Below are 16258 nucleotides of genomic sequence, written 5' to 3'. Positions count from 1 at the left end.
TATTGATACTTTGAACAAAATTTTGGTGTAGGTGTTCATAAAATCACTTAATTAGTCCACTTCCGGTTGTCTGTCTGTCGTCTTTCTGTCTGTCTGCCTTCACGATTACTCAAAAACGAAAAGAGATTTCAAACTGAAATTTTTATAGCGTGCTTAGGACGTAAAAAGTGAGGTCGAGTTCGTAAATGAGCAACATAGGTCAATTGGGCCCTGGATACGTGGGACCCATCTTGTAAATCGTTAGAGATAGAACAAAAGTTTAAAAGTAAAAAATGTTCCTTATAACGTTTCAACTTTCAAATGTTTCAACTTTTGTTTGAAACATTTTTTCGTAAACATCACTGTTTACCTGTGAGAGCGCAAATTATGCGCATATTTTATAGTATGTATTATATGGGACTATCAGTTATACATGTGTGACATGTATGTATGTGTAATGTGACAGAGTTATCAACACTGTCAATACATAGTATTTCAATAATTAACTCAGTCAATTGCTTGTTTTCACATGTTAATAATAAGGAAAAAAGATGTTGATGAGTTTTTATGAGTGCTGTGATTCACATTAAAATACTGATCTTCAATCAACACTTAGCTTAATTACAACTTTAATTGGTGCATATAATATGTAATTACAATTTTATTTTAGTGTTCCGTATAAAAAATACATATATTTTTAACTTCGTTGCTTTTATTAATATAGTCAAAAATCGTTCATTGTACGCTTAGGAAGCTTTTCCGTATATTATAACGTTTAAGAGAATTTTCAATTTCAAAAAACAAAGTACAATGAACGATTAAAGCACAGAGCTTAATTTAAGTAGTTCGATTTTTTAATTCTATTTTAAAATAACTTATATTTAGCAAAAATATAAATTCGAATCAACTACATATATTGTACTATTAGGCTCAAAAACAAACTTTAAAGTTAAAAAAGCTGGCTTCGATAAAATGCATCTAGTATAATTATTCATAAACCTCGAAAGTCGTAAATATTATACTCTTGGCTAAGATTCTGGTGGCAGTGCTTATGATTAATGCTTACTCATTGAGAGACAGGAATAATTATTTTTGTGAATTATCATATTTTGAAAAAAATAAACATGTTTATAGCTTTTCATCGCAAGCAATCCTAAAAATGGATCATGTAAATTGAACGAAAACTTTCTAAATATCGACTGAAGAAACTGCTTGGGACTATAACTATTCGTGTAAGATTTTATCCGATATCTTAGAAATTGCTCATTCAATCGTCACAGTGACCAAAATAATTTCCCGACTTTTTTTATACCAAAACGAAAGTGTTACAAATAACCTGAAATTTTGTGTGCCAATTAATAAATATTTAATACGCCTTCTACATAAATTTCAAACCGATTCTCTGTACGGTTTTTACGATAAAAACAGGCCTTGTTACATGGTGAACAAAAATTAAAATTTTATTTAGCAATTAAGCACGTGTTTTGTAAAAAATTCATATCGATTCTCAGTAAGGTTTATGAGAAATTTGCCCTTTTTTTGGTAGAAACACTGAGTTAATTTCTATAAACCGTTTAGAGAATAGAATATGAATTTTTCACAAAAGCCGTATAAAAGGATGATTAATTTATAAATATAATTTCAAATTTTTGGACCATTTTCATTTTTTTGGTATCGAAATACCTCAATTTAACTTTCGATAACTTTGAACCAAAAGATATCAAAATCGTGTTCATTGAACGATGAAGGAAATAGTTTTTGAGATTTCACCTAAAATCCTGTACGAAAAGCTTTTATGTTGGAGTCATTCTGAAGATATGTTAGAAATGATGGTGCAATTACCTCTTTGGATCCGCTCTTAAACGCGTACTTCATCACAACATTAATTAAAAATATCTTTAGGTACTTTATATAAGTCTAAGTCCCACATACATGATACTTTTAATAGCTTTTGCTATCTCAACATGTTATACCTCTTAGCATATGAGAGTGATACTGTATTATCCAATGGATTAACTCACATTACATTGTTTAATTTGAACCATAAGAAAGAAACGGAAAAGCTACACAGAAGCCGGGACTCGAATCGTTGCTTATTTTAAAATCATCTATATATAAATGCATATGTTAAATAAGTTATTCTAAATGCCGTACAGGAGAAATGGAAATAAAAACAAAAACGAAAAAAAAATGTTATAAATCACTTAACATCTCTTTAACATATTAGGTCATTTAAATAGAGTAGTGGGGCCAATTTTTATTTTGAATACAAAAATAATATTTCACATATTGGAATAATTAACAAATTTCATTTTTGTCATAAATGATGTGTAAGCAATGTTTATATGCATCTGAGTTTAACTTTATTGTTACTTCCAAATACACTTGTTCCCGTTGCGTTCGTCTAATTTTTGTGTCTGTTAACAATATTTGAACAATGTTACTTCATTTGTGGTATTAATTAAAAATAAATTTAACAATTAGAGTCAAATAAAATGAATAGTTTAAAATGTAATAATTTGTATACGAATTATGAAAGTGAAAAACAGGATTATTTAAGGAATTGCAATACGATGGAAGAGTTTCATGAAAATAATCGTAGCAATAATGATAATTCGAATCATTTCAAACCACAAAGAAATCAAGCAAATGCTAGGGAACGAGATCGAACACACAGGTAAAATGGAACTTTTATAGATTTACCGCTTATCTCATTTTCGGAAATAAAATTTAACGCTAAGGGTTTTGACCAGAATTTAATTTTTCTTAATTTTGTAAATACTTACGATAGGATTCATAATTTTTCCAGACTTTCAAAACGTTTTGGAAATGCCATTTTTTTAGCCTTTTTTTATACTTCTCTTAGAGTGATCCGGATGATTTGTTAAAAATATATAATTTTTTCGAAATGCGATATCTATAACGTATCCATTCATCAAATTCAATATTTAAAGACCAGGAATGATATTCGATTATTTTAATAAAATATAAATTTCCAAATTTTGTCAATGATTTTATATTTTAGAAATTTAGACTAATTAGCACCTTTGAATGAATCTCAAGAGTTGAATAATCTCGCATTTACTTACTCTTTTGACTTAATTTTTGTTATACCTTTTTTATTTAAGGATGTATGAGCGCTAGAACAATTTTGGACAAAAGACTTGATTTAAAAAAAATCAAAAAATTTATTCTTATTTTTCGTCTACATTCATGGAGTTATAACAAAATTCATCATCAAAGTTGAAAATTAGATAAGACAAATAATTTCAACCACAAGTTAAAATTTGCCTTGGAGCTCGTACTTCCTTAAAGAAAAATTACGGTAGATATTTCTTACGGTAACGGTAGAAACTTTAGGCTGATCTTTGAAAATCATAAGAAGGATAAATAAATATCGCTAAAATTATTTTACTTCGTTGTAGTTTACCTGTTTGATATCAAATATTAAATTAGAAGAATATTCATTTTTTTCTATTCCTATCTATTTAAGATGATTTTTTATTTTTTGTTATAATTCAAAAGTAGTCGGTCTGCTCAGAACGCCTCGCATTTATTTGCAAATTTTTACATCATTAACTAACTATCTATTCCTTCTTATTTTACATATTTTCATTTACCTAATTATTTGGATGGATGATCATTTCACCCAATCAAGTTGTTTTGAGAAAATTGGACATAAAAATCAAGAAAACTGCAAACCTAAAAAGTATGATTAAATTTAACATTTTTCATTAAAAAATTGTCTTTCATATTTAACCAAATTTTAATTTTTTAAATGTGATCTGACTTATGTAATTAATTGGAATACTTTACCCACGGCAATCGAAATTCCCATATGAAATGTGTATTTTTCATGTTTGAATGTATAACTACTTTGATTATAATTTTTAAAACTAAAATTTCTGTCGATTATCAATCGCAGATAGTACAAAAATTGAATCTCCTGCGTACAAAAAGAGAATTAGGCCGGCTGGTACTAACAGATTTTGCTGTCCATCGAACTGCGTATTCCTTTGACCTTTCATACTTTGTATTATTGAAAAGAAACTTTGAACCTAAACCTAAATTTTCGAATTACGACTTAAAATGTGTATATACTTTATTACATGTAAGCGATTTTTATTTGCAGCGTGAATAGTGCGTTTACTGCATTACGAACATTAATACCTACAGAGCCAAAAGATAGAAAATTATCAAAAATAGAAACTTTGCGCTTAGCATGCAGTTACATAGCTCATCTTGGTACTCAATTACTATCAGGTAAAACAATAAATGAAATATAAATATTTACTTTACAATTAATATATATTTACAATTTAAAAAATTAAATTTAGGTCCAGTAGAACAGCCATGTGTTTCATCCGGTGCATCATCAACAGCTTCATACATTATGGACGCAGATGGTACAAATAGACCACAACTTTGCACATTTTGTTTGCAAACACACAAAAAATATGTAATTATATTTATATTTATATTATTTTTATAATTAAATATAATGTTTTATTGTATAATAGTGCGGCTATTATGGAGAAATAACATGAATAATAATTCATGATAAGATGATGAGATGTATGCTATTCATCATATTCTGTATCTACATTTTATACTTGTGTTGCCTATTTTAGGACGCGAAAATTTGCCCTTACTTTCTAAGGCTGTAAATATATAAAGGGAGGGATAGATTTGTGTGTATGAAAAATACCAAGGTATATTAAATTTAGTCCCAAGTTTGTAATGCGTAGAAATATTGGTGATCCAAACAAAATTTTCATTTTCCATCTGTTCATCTGCCCATGAGCACAATAACTCAAAAAGAAAAAAAGATGAAATCCGAATAGCGTGTTCAGACCTATATAAAACACAACAATTGTTTGAAATTACTTACCCTCTGTTACTTGTAAATATCTGTTCTTAGATAACCCTTTAATTTTATTAAAAATGGTATGGTTACCCATGTTATTTATTCTTTCTACATCGCAATTATGATTCAGTTATTTTATTTTTTTCTATGTACCATAATTAAAATGAAGTCAAGGACTTTTCGAAAAGGAAATTAATTGTGACTAAGTATTTTTAATTTTCTCTATATGTTTTAAATGCTTAGTGGTTATAGAAATGATATACGAATAAATATTTTAGAAATCGAATTCTCTTTTACGAATTATTCCCCCTAGAAAATAAACACGTATTTTCCCTGTTAAAAAAAAAAAAAAAAAAAAAAAAAAAAAAAAAACTAAAATAAACGAACTTAATAACGTTCCTTATTATAATGCCAATAACATGTGTATATTAATAACAAATTTTCATTTATTCCAGAGGAAAGAAATCGAAAATATTAAAACACAACAATATACCAACGAAGATTTCGAAAATTACTCCATATTCTATCAAACGTCAGTATCGCCTCCTAATAGTATCAAATCAATTGATTTCCAAGAAAATTTAGAAAAATATACTAATTAAGAAGGTTACATCTTTTAAAAATGTATAAATTAATAGGAATTGGCACGGCCAATTCCTTGGACAACAATTCCTGGGGAAAGTCTTTAGCAGACCTGGTTCGCGAAAATATGCTAAGCAATACCATAAATGCAGCCAAGGAGGAACAGTTGCTTAACCCTCGAAAGACTCGACTTTTAATCAAGTGCCAGATTTTTATTAACCGATTTTATATGATTCCCGTCAAGAAAGGAAGGAACAAATTGCTTCGTGAATCGCTGGAATTTAATTTTTTTAATTAAAAAAATTTGTACATGTACATTTTATAACTATAAATTTCATCTATCCACAATCTAATTTGCATTTTGGTATCTTGTTTTCGAAAAATCAATGAGAAAAAGGATTTATTTGATTAACCATCTCAAACTAGAGTCCTTATATTTGACATCTGAAACCTACAATTATGTACCTATAAGTACATATTATATTTTAAATCAAGCGCGGATTCAGTTTTTTTTGTTTTTTTATTTTGGAGTACAGCAGTGGTGGATTATAGAAAAAACGCCCATTCTTCTTGAAATATTACTAGTAGCTTGTCCTTTTTGATTTACTCGATTCTACTTGATTTTGGCTATATTTGCATGCGTTAGTTGTTAAATGGACCTAGGTAATTAAAAATTTTTTGTGGCAATGCAGAAGGAATTGCTGTTAGAGAACCTAGGAGCAATTTCTCCTCAGTAGATTTATTTAGTAATGAATAATTTTATAATTATCATTTTGTTTCTTTGCCTTCAGACCATGGGCATTTACTTACTTACGAAATTCTGTTTCATTTTGTAATTGATCGAAATATCACCACTCATATACGCCAATATCTCATAAATAAATCGCGTAGTCGATAAAGAGATTCAATTTTTGTGGTTTTTGGTCAAGATAGATAGATTTTGGATAGATAATTATCCACTCCCAAGAACATATATATATATTTATAAGGACGCAAAACTCGAGTAGAGAGGATAGCAGGAAAAAAGACGCGAGGTTATGTCTATCTGGGCGAGGTTATATCCTCGTTGAGTACTTTGTACTGTGCATCTGGCTGTCGCGTTTTCAATCAATGGAAAGAGATGTAAAACAATTTCAGTTGTTTTCAATCACTTAGACAGCCTGATGCACTGTATAAAGTACGCAACGACTGATGAATAGACCCCGCTCAGATAGGCGCCGTAAATTCAGCCACGGGAGCTTAAAGCTCTTCAGATTTTACGTCTTTATATGTATATGTTCTTCCCTTTGAGTAAATCACACATCATTTTTTGCTTTGGAATCTAATGAAACTTGATTTCAAGGATTTTGACCCAAAATATACAAAAATCAGGTTCATTTAATGGCTGGGTGCGAAAAATACTAACATTGTCGTAAAAGCAGATAATTTTTTTATGTTTTTTTGGCTCCTTTTGGCTCCAAATCTGATTAATTTAGCGACGTGTCAATTTTAAATGATTTCTCATAAACTACTCGTAATGTCAAAGGATTTATGCTGTTTTTAGGTCAAAATTACTCTAGAGAATAATTTTTATCTAAATCGAAGACAAAAAAAATTCCCAATATTTTATAATTTTCTTAATACTTTTTTGAAAAACATCGAGCAAATAAAAAAAAGTGCAAATAACAGTGTGTGGTTACCTCCGATTTGCCTTGTTTGGATTATGGTTAGGAGTTTGTAAATAAATGGATTTAGAACAAAATAAATTTTTTGAAATTTGGACATTTTATTTCATATAATTTATATATAACAGTAGTTATTTTATTATTCAATAATAAGTTAACACTAAATGTTTTTTTGGTTTTATTGAGCTATATTTAATTATTAATATACTTTTTTTTGTTGATAATTATGTACAATTTCATTTTAATGTCTTTTTTTTGTAAATAAAATAATTGAACACTTTATATTTTCTAATTTGAATGAATTAAATAATACACATATTTTTTTTTTTTAAATATTGATTTTGGAAATTTCTTCACATTACTTGCGCAATAATTACAAAACTTGAATTTTTTTCATACAAAATCTATGTTTAATTAATTGTAGTTTTATTTATTTATATTGGTTTAATTTTATTTAATGGTTTAAGTTCAAAAACAATTTATTTTGTAGAATATGAAAGGTACATTTAAATTCCACTATAACACATTTTTATAAATTTAAATTTAAATGAGCTAACAATTGCGTCAATTTATTTACTGGTTGGCTAAAGATAGGCGGGAATTAAAACTAACGATGTTAAAACCTGTTTACTCAATTCTGGATTTATTTGGAATTTTTCTTTTTTTCTTGCAGTCACTAATAGTCTACAATATGCCGCATATTTAACCAAAGTTCGTGTATCCAATCTTAGATTTGCTCATTTTAAGTATATTTTTGGATTGCTTCTAAACGGGTAGGTATTAATGGATAAATGTGAAAACTTTGAAAATCGATAGCAAATTCTTTTAAAAATCATATTAACAAACAACTTCCGAAATAGATTCCATGCATCAAAAGAACTAAAAAATATCCTGGAATTTTGCAATCACTATTTCACCCACTTACACAGAAGTTATTGAACTCTTTTTGTCATCAGCGTGGTCGGATAAAATACTGTTTAAAATGCCCAAATGGTCCATTGTTCCAACTTTTTTTCAGGAAAATCGACAGTTTACGAATTAATTATTTAGTTTTTATAAAACAATATAAATTTTTATAATTTCTCTACCTGTGTGCCGACAGAAGGTACCTGTTCAAAATATAAAAAAAAATTTTAATTTTTATTATTTCACTAACACGATTTTGGGACAAATTCAAGAATTTAATAATAAATGTGTAATAGGAATTTAAATGTACCATTGAATAAATATTCAAATCATAAAAACTAAAATCAATAATTTTTCCTATATGTTACATAAAAAATTATGATAAAAAATTTCTTTTCACTAACAATAAAATTAAATATAATTGATAATTTTTGTATTATGATTTCATATTTTTGCAAAAATGATGCGAGTGCTGTTTTTCTTATTTACATGAATGACAATATTTTATTTATATATTTTCAATGTACATATTTTTAACGTAAAGAACAAATTTATACGCATGGTATTATTAATAAAATTAAACAAATGTCTTTAGGATAACTAGCTAATAAAGGACTAGCTAATAAAGGCGCTGTGATTCCGAGATGAATTGAAATTTTTCTGGAATTTTTTAGGAAGTAGAAGTACCCATGGTACAATTAGCCAAGGTATGTTTCTACGCAGATTCACTCTCTCACTCTTAGTTGATCTCTCACGTTCTGTTCACACCAGCCTCCGCCATATTGGTTTGAGATATTTATTTACATCTGTCAGTGCGGATTTCACATGGCGTCGGCTGGTGAGACACACGTACTATACTAAAAGCATACCTTGTGTAATTGTACTATTGGTAGTACCTGCTGATTATGAAAGTTCTTGTTACCGAACGATAACGTAGGACATTATTATTATTTTAAACAATATCGATGTTACATAATCAGTATTCGATGTTACATAATCTCATTTTCATAATCAATATTTCATATACACCATTCAGTTTCAGTACTAGTAATTTCATAATCTGTGCTATATGTCTCTGAACTCATTCCGTCAAATAAATTCAATTAAATTCAGAATGCCTGACAGCGCTCATATCTGCTAACATTGATTCATATTTTTTATCAAATAAAAAAATTAGAACATAATAAATTGGCTGTTTAAAAAAATCAAGAAGTACTTTTTTTTTTTTAATAAGACACTTTTAAATTCAACATTGTTCAAAAATTGAGCCTTTATTTACTTCAAAGCAATAAAAATAAGGATTATTAAAAACAAATTTTGGTGCGAATAAAGTATAGACGATATGTTCTCTATGAGACAGAAGCTGTCATGTAAACTTTTTTTTAAGGTAGTTCACTCGTTATAGTCAAGACCATAAAAACATGATCATATATTCGTGCACTATTTGTGGCAACAGTGTACAATGCAAGACATTGTATCCATACATATACTCAATACATACCTACATACAAACTGCTAGTTTTTTTTGCATATATAACCGATTTTGAGATATATATAGAATTTTCAATTTTTTTTCTACTCGTTATATATCTCCAATATGTTAATAATCATTCTCATTCATTTCATATGAATGAGATGAGATTTCTTATATATATATTCATTTCAATGATTCAATAATCATTCATTTTTTTAACCAGCAAATGGCTGATGGAATAAGCTAGTATGCGATCTTCAATCGTTGATATAACACAGGGTGCCCATACATGGGGCCCCTAAGATTTCGGACCCAGGGCCCCTCAAATGTTTAATCCGGCCCTGATTCCACAGAAGGTGAACAAATTTCTCTTTTTTTTTATTAAATACAGAATTTTATCAAAGTGAAATATCTTAAATTTTAACATTAGTTATATGTTCAAAACTCTATTTAAAATATGGAGCAATAAACGCTAAGATAATGAGATCGAATAATACCAGAAACTTTAATAAATGCATCAATCTGCCAAGTTTTTTCAAAGTTTATAATCTATCTCTATAATTTTTCCGAATCTTTTTTTTCCAAGCTATTTTTTTCAAATTACTTTATTACACATAGTTTTATATAATGCTACAATTTCTGAACAACATTGTCAACATGAAAAAAATCATAATAAAAAAAATTTTTAATTTAATTACATTTTTTTTTTTTTTTGTAGTATCAAATACGATTTTTGAAACATATAATTTTATTTATTATAAATAATTTAATTAATTAATTCATATAATTTTATTTATTTTTTTAATCAATCAACTTAAAATAAATTGGACACTAAAATCACAGTACTTCATTTGGGCTCAGCCATTTTTAACGTACCCTGCCACCAAAAATTTGTTTTACCTAATTTTATATGAATATTAGATTCTCACTATAATCAGTACACATAATTATTTTATAGATATTACTTATTAATTTATTTTAATTAAGTTATTTGTCCAACAAATAATTATTTAATTTGTTAAATTTGAATTGAAGTATGAAATTCGTTTTAAAAAAATTTTTATTATAAATTATTTTCTTTATTTGACCATTCAAATAAAATTTTTAAAAAGGCAGCTCATAAACATTGATTGAACTTATCATAAAAGAAAAATTAAATAGTATTTCTAGGATAAAGTAAGCTTGTATAAATAATTCTACAACATTCATCCCAGCTTCTGAGACGTATTTACATAATTTTGAATATTTCTTGCAAATTATAAAATAGATAGAAGCCTTGCTTAACAGAAAACTAAAAAGAGGTCGCTTTTTTTATGGCCGTGGAATCTTAGTAAAATTATCACCCTCATATATTATCTATCTCTTTTCTATCACAGAAAAAATATATAATGCAGTGAGGGAATAAGAAATTTTGCATCCGTAGGCCACCAATAAAGACTTTTTTTAGTTCTTTAGTTTCGAATTTTTTCTTTCTTAGAAACTGTAAAATCGCATTGGTTGTTCGGGACAATTCTCCGATCCGAGCTATCGTTATTAAATAAGAACGAAGATGAACACAATTAGATAGATAAATTGCTTAGAAACGAAAATTTACTGTAAAAATCTCATCTGTGTACATTTCTTACCTCTTTTGAAGTAACCACAAGTCTGTCTATGACTACTAGATATACTGTCACTCTGAATGTTTCCCGACCAGATAATGAAGAAGTAATATTTTCGGAAGATTCATCTGCTGTGAGCTGTCTTTTCCGTACCCTCTTTGCGTCCTTTTCCTATTGTTTGACTTTTGAGAGTTGCAAGGATTGCTGTTCATTATTATTAAAATTTTCTCTTTCTGCTGAAATTATATGAAATAGACTGTTATACATTTAAATAACTGGGCAAAATTAATTATATTTTTGTTTAAAAGCTTCCACGCGCGCGAATTTTCTTTATGGATAATCAGCCTATGATCTAATGGGTACTAATTTTCCAGAGAGGATGATTGCGTTAAACCATTTTCTTATGCTAAACAAATTTTCTTATTTCAATAGCAACAAAATTTGGAATTAAATCAGATAAATTTAACAAAATTCAAATAACTATTTTTTGGATCAACCTGTATTTATTTTATACATAATATGTACATGCAAAGAATTCTTATATGTTTAGCTATGTTAGTTGATTTTAATTTTAAATAATATTTATGCATATTGAAAGCCTTTATTTACCCAATCCAATAAAAATTTAAGGATTTTTCCATTTTTCGAAAAAAATTATTTTTTATTTTCTTGTTTATATAGCAGTGTTTATATAAAAAAAATAATGAGAATATTACAGTTTATTTTCACTAATAAAAAAGATTATTAATATGAATTCTAAAATAATTTAGGGACTATTAAATTAAAGTTTACTCGTTAAATAAATAAGCTTTCAAAACTTCAACCTGCCTACAAGTACTAATAAAATATATTAAAATATTTACACAAATTTCATCAGTGTACTAGTTTGTAGATATAATCAATAATACTGTCAATATATGAAAAATTCACAGGCTGTCCTAAATGCTAAGAATGTTTTCGAAAATAGGGAAACACCTTTAGAGACCTACACAAATAAAGGTTTTTAATATACGTAATTTTTATGTATTTAGTTTTAATTAATTAAAAATGGAATTCCACAAAGAAACGCTCGACACAATTAATAATATTTTTTATGTACGATATTCATATTTTACACAACTATAAAGGCACTTTTAAATATTATGATTATTATTCTTTGGCAAATTTTTTTGTTAAATGTACGGAAGGAGTTTTATTTTGTTTAAATATATTAACAATTATTTATTATTTTGTGTTTCTTTTTTTCTTTTTAATACATTTTTTTTTTAATTACATGATTTTTAAAGAAATTATACAATTGCAATGAGGAAGATCAGGATTTTTTAACATATACCAACCACTGGTACTAATCAAATATTCAATTTTTTTAAATAAATAAAATAAAATTATATATTTATTTTATCAGTATTATTTACGAACATTTTTGTTAATATGTATTAAATTATTTTAATTTATATTAGACAAAGCATGTTATTAATTCATTTTCAATTTGCAACGACGCGACAACTTTATTTTGTGCTTACCATTAGTGCTGCATGGGTTAGGTACAAAGAAAATCATTTAGTGTAAAAAGGGATAAATAATTTATATTTTGAATAAATTTTTATTTACATTTACTTGTATTCTTTGAAACTTCAAAAAATTAATTTTGCAAGGTGAGTTTTTAATCGATACAAAAAATCTGCTTTAAAACAAAAGCCATAACAACTTCACAGCCCTCTACTTTCTTCTTTTTTGTCAAAATTGGATGCCTTTTTGCGGTTTTAGGGCTTTACATAGCTTTGTATACCTTGACAGACCTCACCTTTTTCCAAATAGGGTATTTTCGGCAGTGAAAAAAAAATTATGAAATTTGATAAAAAATAAAATTAAAATAAATGCACATTATTTTTTTTATTATATTAAAGTAAAAGTCGTAATTTTTTATCTGTATATCACGTGATCTAAAACACGAGGCGCCATAATGTGACATCATATAGGCAAAAATAATATGCATTAATTACTAATTTGTTAATGGCTTTCACAGTAATTGTAGGTTATGTTACCATCAACTTCATTTATACATATAATAATTAAATACACGACTGTTATTTTTACCAATATTACGTCACCAGAATGGCTGACAGCGTTTTGGCGATAATAAAAAAGGTTTGAAATTTAATTTAATTTTATGGCTTTTTATTAGAAAAATCAACATTTTGAAGTACTTTTTCAAACATAGTAGAATACGCTATACTAGCTACATAGTAGCTAGAAGGTTAAAATTTGGGACATATTATTGCCGTCACCTACCCAGCATCCTATCTCCCTTTTTAATGTCATGATCATGTTTTTTGCGCGGTCTTTAAGGCTTTGCACATCGCTATAGCTCCACGAAATTGAGTTAGATGGTTAAAATCTGTATTTGTATGTTGAAAAAGTGCCATTTGGTAATGTCAACTATCCAACCTCTCTCTCCATTTCATTAAAAATAATAAGAAGCATCTAATGAAGGAAAAATACAACTTTGGCTCAACTGCTCACGAATTTTTGTTATCTAGAGGATGATGAGATTGAGATAAAATGGCCGATACGTTGCCAATTGAAAAACGAATTTAAATTTTGTCCAATGTACTTTTAATTCAAATAATTCAATATTTATTTCTAAGATTATAAGAAAGATGGAATAAATCATTTTTATTTTGATATTGTCAACAAATGCTTTAATTTTTTGTTTTATTATCTATGATAAAAGATTTATTTTTTTTGGTCACAAATGTTGAATGTGTGGATTAGTATTTTAATTGGCACAGAGCTAACTGCGTTTAGGATTTATTGAGCTTATAATTTACTGAAAATACAGCAAAATTTTATTTCCTTAAAAAATGAAATATATAATCTTGGGAAAATTTTTTCCTCTTGTTGTTTATTGATAAAAGATACATGAGAAAAATATACCGTTGCGTAAACTTTGTTAGTTATTGATAATGGACTGGATTGTCGTTGCTAAATTTGTTGAGTAGATATTTAAGCGTTCTAATTTTAAATTTTCTACTTCATTTGACGCGAGTGAAATCACTTAATATTATGTATACAACTTCTTTATTAGTCCATCCGATTCACAGTATTTAGATATCAAAAAACTATTAACTATTCGCACTTCTGGAATTTTTTCTTATATATCTTTTATTAATAAATTTTGCTCGTATTTTGAATTTTAAGAAATAATTTGAGCAACTTTTGTAAATAAATGGAAATTTTCAAAACAAAAATTAGTAGTGTTTATTAACACTTCTAGAATTTCGTATTGTTTACTTCGAGTATTAGCTAGTTAATCGGTAAAATATTAATAATATAGAAGCTAGCAACGTTGCCAAAAAAATAATTTAAAGTAGACTATATCGATTAGAGTAGAAGTTTTTCCTTAGTAGACTATATCGATTTTTGACATCTCTTTAAAGCATAATCTATTTGGAAGATTAGTTTTTATTTTCTACTTCTTAGGGTTTTATAAAACCCTATATGTAAATAGAATGCTTATAGCATTCTATTAACGTAGTATAAGCGCCAAGGAAATTTTAGAGACTTGTGGTTGAAATTATTTGTACCATATTTTCAACTTTGATGATGAATTTTGTTATAACTTCATGAATGTAGACGAAAACTAATTATAAAACTATTCGATATTTGCCTTGGTTTTCGAAATATTTAAAGCTAAATCGGTCGAACGGTTTTTTGTTAATTGTTTTCAATAATTTATTAAGGTTTTAACTTTAAATAATTATTTTTTAAATTCCCACCGACTAGTTTTTTAGAAATCTATGGAAATATATCATCCATCTACCTTTTTCCCATAAGACCAATGTTAAATATGCCTACCTTTTAATCATTTACTTATTTAAGCAAGCCTTTTATCACAAGCCTCTCTTTGTCCGAGACTGAAAGAGAGAAGATATACCAATTTTGTCTACCTTAAAATCTTTCTTGAACAAGTTGCTAGCTCTGAATCTTCAAAGGGAGAATAGCAACAATTGTCAAAAGTACAGTTTGAACAATCCATTTAATTTGTAGGTACTTTATTATGGAATGGAATTACAATTCACAGAATTGTTTTGCTGCCAAGTATGTCATAGTAATGAGAAAACCAAAAGAAAATGGATTGATAATTTGACGTATTTTTAAAAATATATTATAATTCAGCTACTTCCAAATGAATAAGTTTTTGAAGTTTTTTTTATTTTTAATAAATTAATTTTAACTAATTTGAAAAGAAATGATTCGAAGAAATAGTTTTAATTTCCCATTCATTTCGATTGAAAGACATTGAAAATTATGAATAACAACAGAAAATTTTTTTTAATTACCTGTTCATTTCGTTTTAAATCTATTCAAAATTTTGAATGGGTTTGCTTAGAATTGAATCGGACTAAGTGACTTCTTGGAGTAAATTTCTTCCGAATTAGTTAGAGACTTTATAAAAATGCGTCAAATTTGTAGACGGTTAAAAAAAAAATAAAATAAAACAAAAGTATTTAAAAAAATTATTTATTAATTAATAAAATGATAATAAAAAAAAAACTTATAATTTCTATGGTACAAAATGTACAAAAAGAATTTTGAATTATTTTTAAAAAAAGATTCTTTTACAATGTTTATTTGTATATTCGTCGTTTCTTTTAAAAAATTAATAAAACTTTTACAAAAACAAAATGTCTTGAAAAAAAAAAACAAAAAAAATTCTGTACAAAAGATTATCCGACGTCATATTTAAATTATTTTCAATAAATTAAAGATTTTTTAAGAAACCTTATTTAAGCTTTGGTATAATAATTATTAACGACTAGCATTATATAACAAAAAAAAAAACTCAAATATGCTTTTCATTTTATTTAACTAATTATTTCAAAAACAAAAAATGTATTTTTTAAGTAGCTATGTTTCAAGCGTCTCCATCGGAGAAAAATTGTCTCAGTAAAATTTTTTCTATTGCATTAACAATTATTTATAGCCAATACAATTATTTAGCAGAAAATTGGGTGTATTGACGTGGGTTTAGTTTAAATTCATAAGAAACTCATCGATTGTCTGCCAATACGATCGTTCGATAAATTATCGAATGCCACTCAGTTTATTTAGCACTTATACTCACTTGTTGCCATTTTGAATAGAATTATGCCCACATGGGACAGGAACTTCATTTCATGTG

General features: G+C 27.1%; 1 protein-coding gene across 1 annotated transcript; it reads left to right on the top strand.

Annotated features, from left to right (window-relative positions):
* Positions 1-2467: 2467 nt before the first annotated feature.
* Positions 2468-5660, top strand: LOC123293802 (basic helix-loop-helix transcription factor scleraxis). Its single transcript, XM_044874714.1, has 4 exons — positions 2468-2656; positions 4112-4242; positions 4317-4438; positions 5302-5660. The coding sequence occupies exons 1-4, from the start codon at positions 2475-2477 to the stop codon at positions 5446-5448; spliced, it is 582 nt and encodes a 193-aa protein (XP_044730649.1). The 5' UTR covers positions 2468-2474; the 3' UTR covers positions 5449-5660.
* The last annotated feature ends 10598 nt before the right edge of the window (positions 5661-16258 follow it).

The sequence above is a fragment of the Chrysoperla carnea genome, chromosome 2 (genome assembly GCF_905475395.1).
Source record: "Chrysoperla carnea chromosome 2, inChrCarn1.1, whole genome shotgun sequence".
NCBI lineage: Eukaryota > Metazoa > Arthropoda > Insecta > Neuroptera > Chrysopidae > Chrysoperla > Chrysoperla carnea.
Note: the sequence above shows the minus strand (reverse complement) of the source record. Positions and strands in the feature narration are given on the sequence as shown.